At 53.0% G+C, this 951-nt stretch overlaps 1 protein-coding gene across 1 annotated transcript in view; it reads right to left on the bottom strand.

Moving 5' to 3' along the window:
* Positions 1-951, bottom strand: part of LOC102014618 — a 54,886-nt gene that overhangs the window by 24,069 nt on the left and 29,866 nt on the right. The window contains exons 3-4 of the mRNA XM_013508941.1: positions 529-779; positions 374-439 (exon numbers count right to left, since the gene is read on the bottom strand). Of these exons, the coding sequence (XP_013364395.1) occupies positions 374-439; positions 529-779 (317 nt within the window). The remainder of the gene's footprint in view (positions 1-373; positions 440-528; positions 780-951) is intronic.

Raw genomic sequence — 951 nt, 5'->3', positions numbered from 1 at the left:
GTCTGTTCTTAAAGCTGTGTTCCTTCTCCCTGGACTCTCCCGGTGTCCCTCCCAGGAGTCTCCATCCCTCCTCTCAACATCATGACTCTGCGTCTCTCTGCCGGCTCGTTACTTCTCCCTGATTCTCCTTACCTGTCTCTGTGGCTGCTTTACCCTGTGTCTCCTTATTTCCTTCTCACCTCCCACTTTCTTCTCTCTGTTTCTCTTTGCACCTGCATCTCCCCATGGTCCTCTGAGTCTCCCTCATTCCTGCATGACCTTGTGCCTCCAGTGGGTTCTAAACCCCACCTCCATGCTAAACCCCTGCTTCCCTGTCCCTGCCTCTTACTGGGCAAGAATCCTTGTGGTCCTCACCACCAGTGCATATACTCACCACCACTGCAGTACTCCTCTGGAACCACTGGAACAAGCACACACTGAAGATCTAAAGGGTAGTATCCTGCAAGAAAGGACACAGGGTCAACAACACTCCTGGGCAGAGACACCACAGGTATCAGTGAGTTCAAAGACAGGAACTCCAAAACTCACCATCCAATAGCCGACCCCAGCTAGAGATCCAGCACCTGGTTCCAGGTGTTGGACATTTGGACGCAATGGGGGTGGTCCGGATGGTGTCTGATTCCACAACTGGTCTGTTCAACTTGATGAGCATGAGGTCACTACTGTTCCAAGGTCTGATGTATTGTGGGTGCTGCATGGAGAAATTGGCCTTGATGATCTGGCTGCCTGGTTCATCCCATTCAAAAAGTCCGTGGAGGCCAAGCCCAATGGTGTAGGATCTGAGGGCGATGGGACAGTCAGTACCATAATAACTACATCCTCTCCAGAAGCCCAAACTCCAGTGCAGGCCTAAATCCCATCCTATCCTCACCCCAGCTCATGCTCAATCTCAGCCCCAGCCCCACTGCCATTCCCACCCTCCACCCATCCAGACCCATGCCTGGTGCCAGC

This window comes from Chinchilla lanigera, unplaced genomic scaffold (genome assembly GCF_000276665.1).
Source record: "Chinchilla lanigera isolate Chin_1 unplaced genomic scaffold, ChiLan1.0 scaffold00158, whole genome shotgun sequence".
Taxonomy (NCBI): domain Eukaryota; kingdom Metazoa; phylum Chordata; class Mammalia; order Rodentia; family Chinchillidae; genus Chinchilla; species Chinchilla lanigera.
The sequence above is the reverse complement of the archived record's forward strand: the minus strand, read 5'-3'. Positions and strand labels throughout refer to the sequence as shown.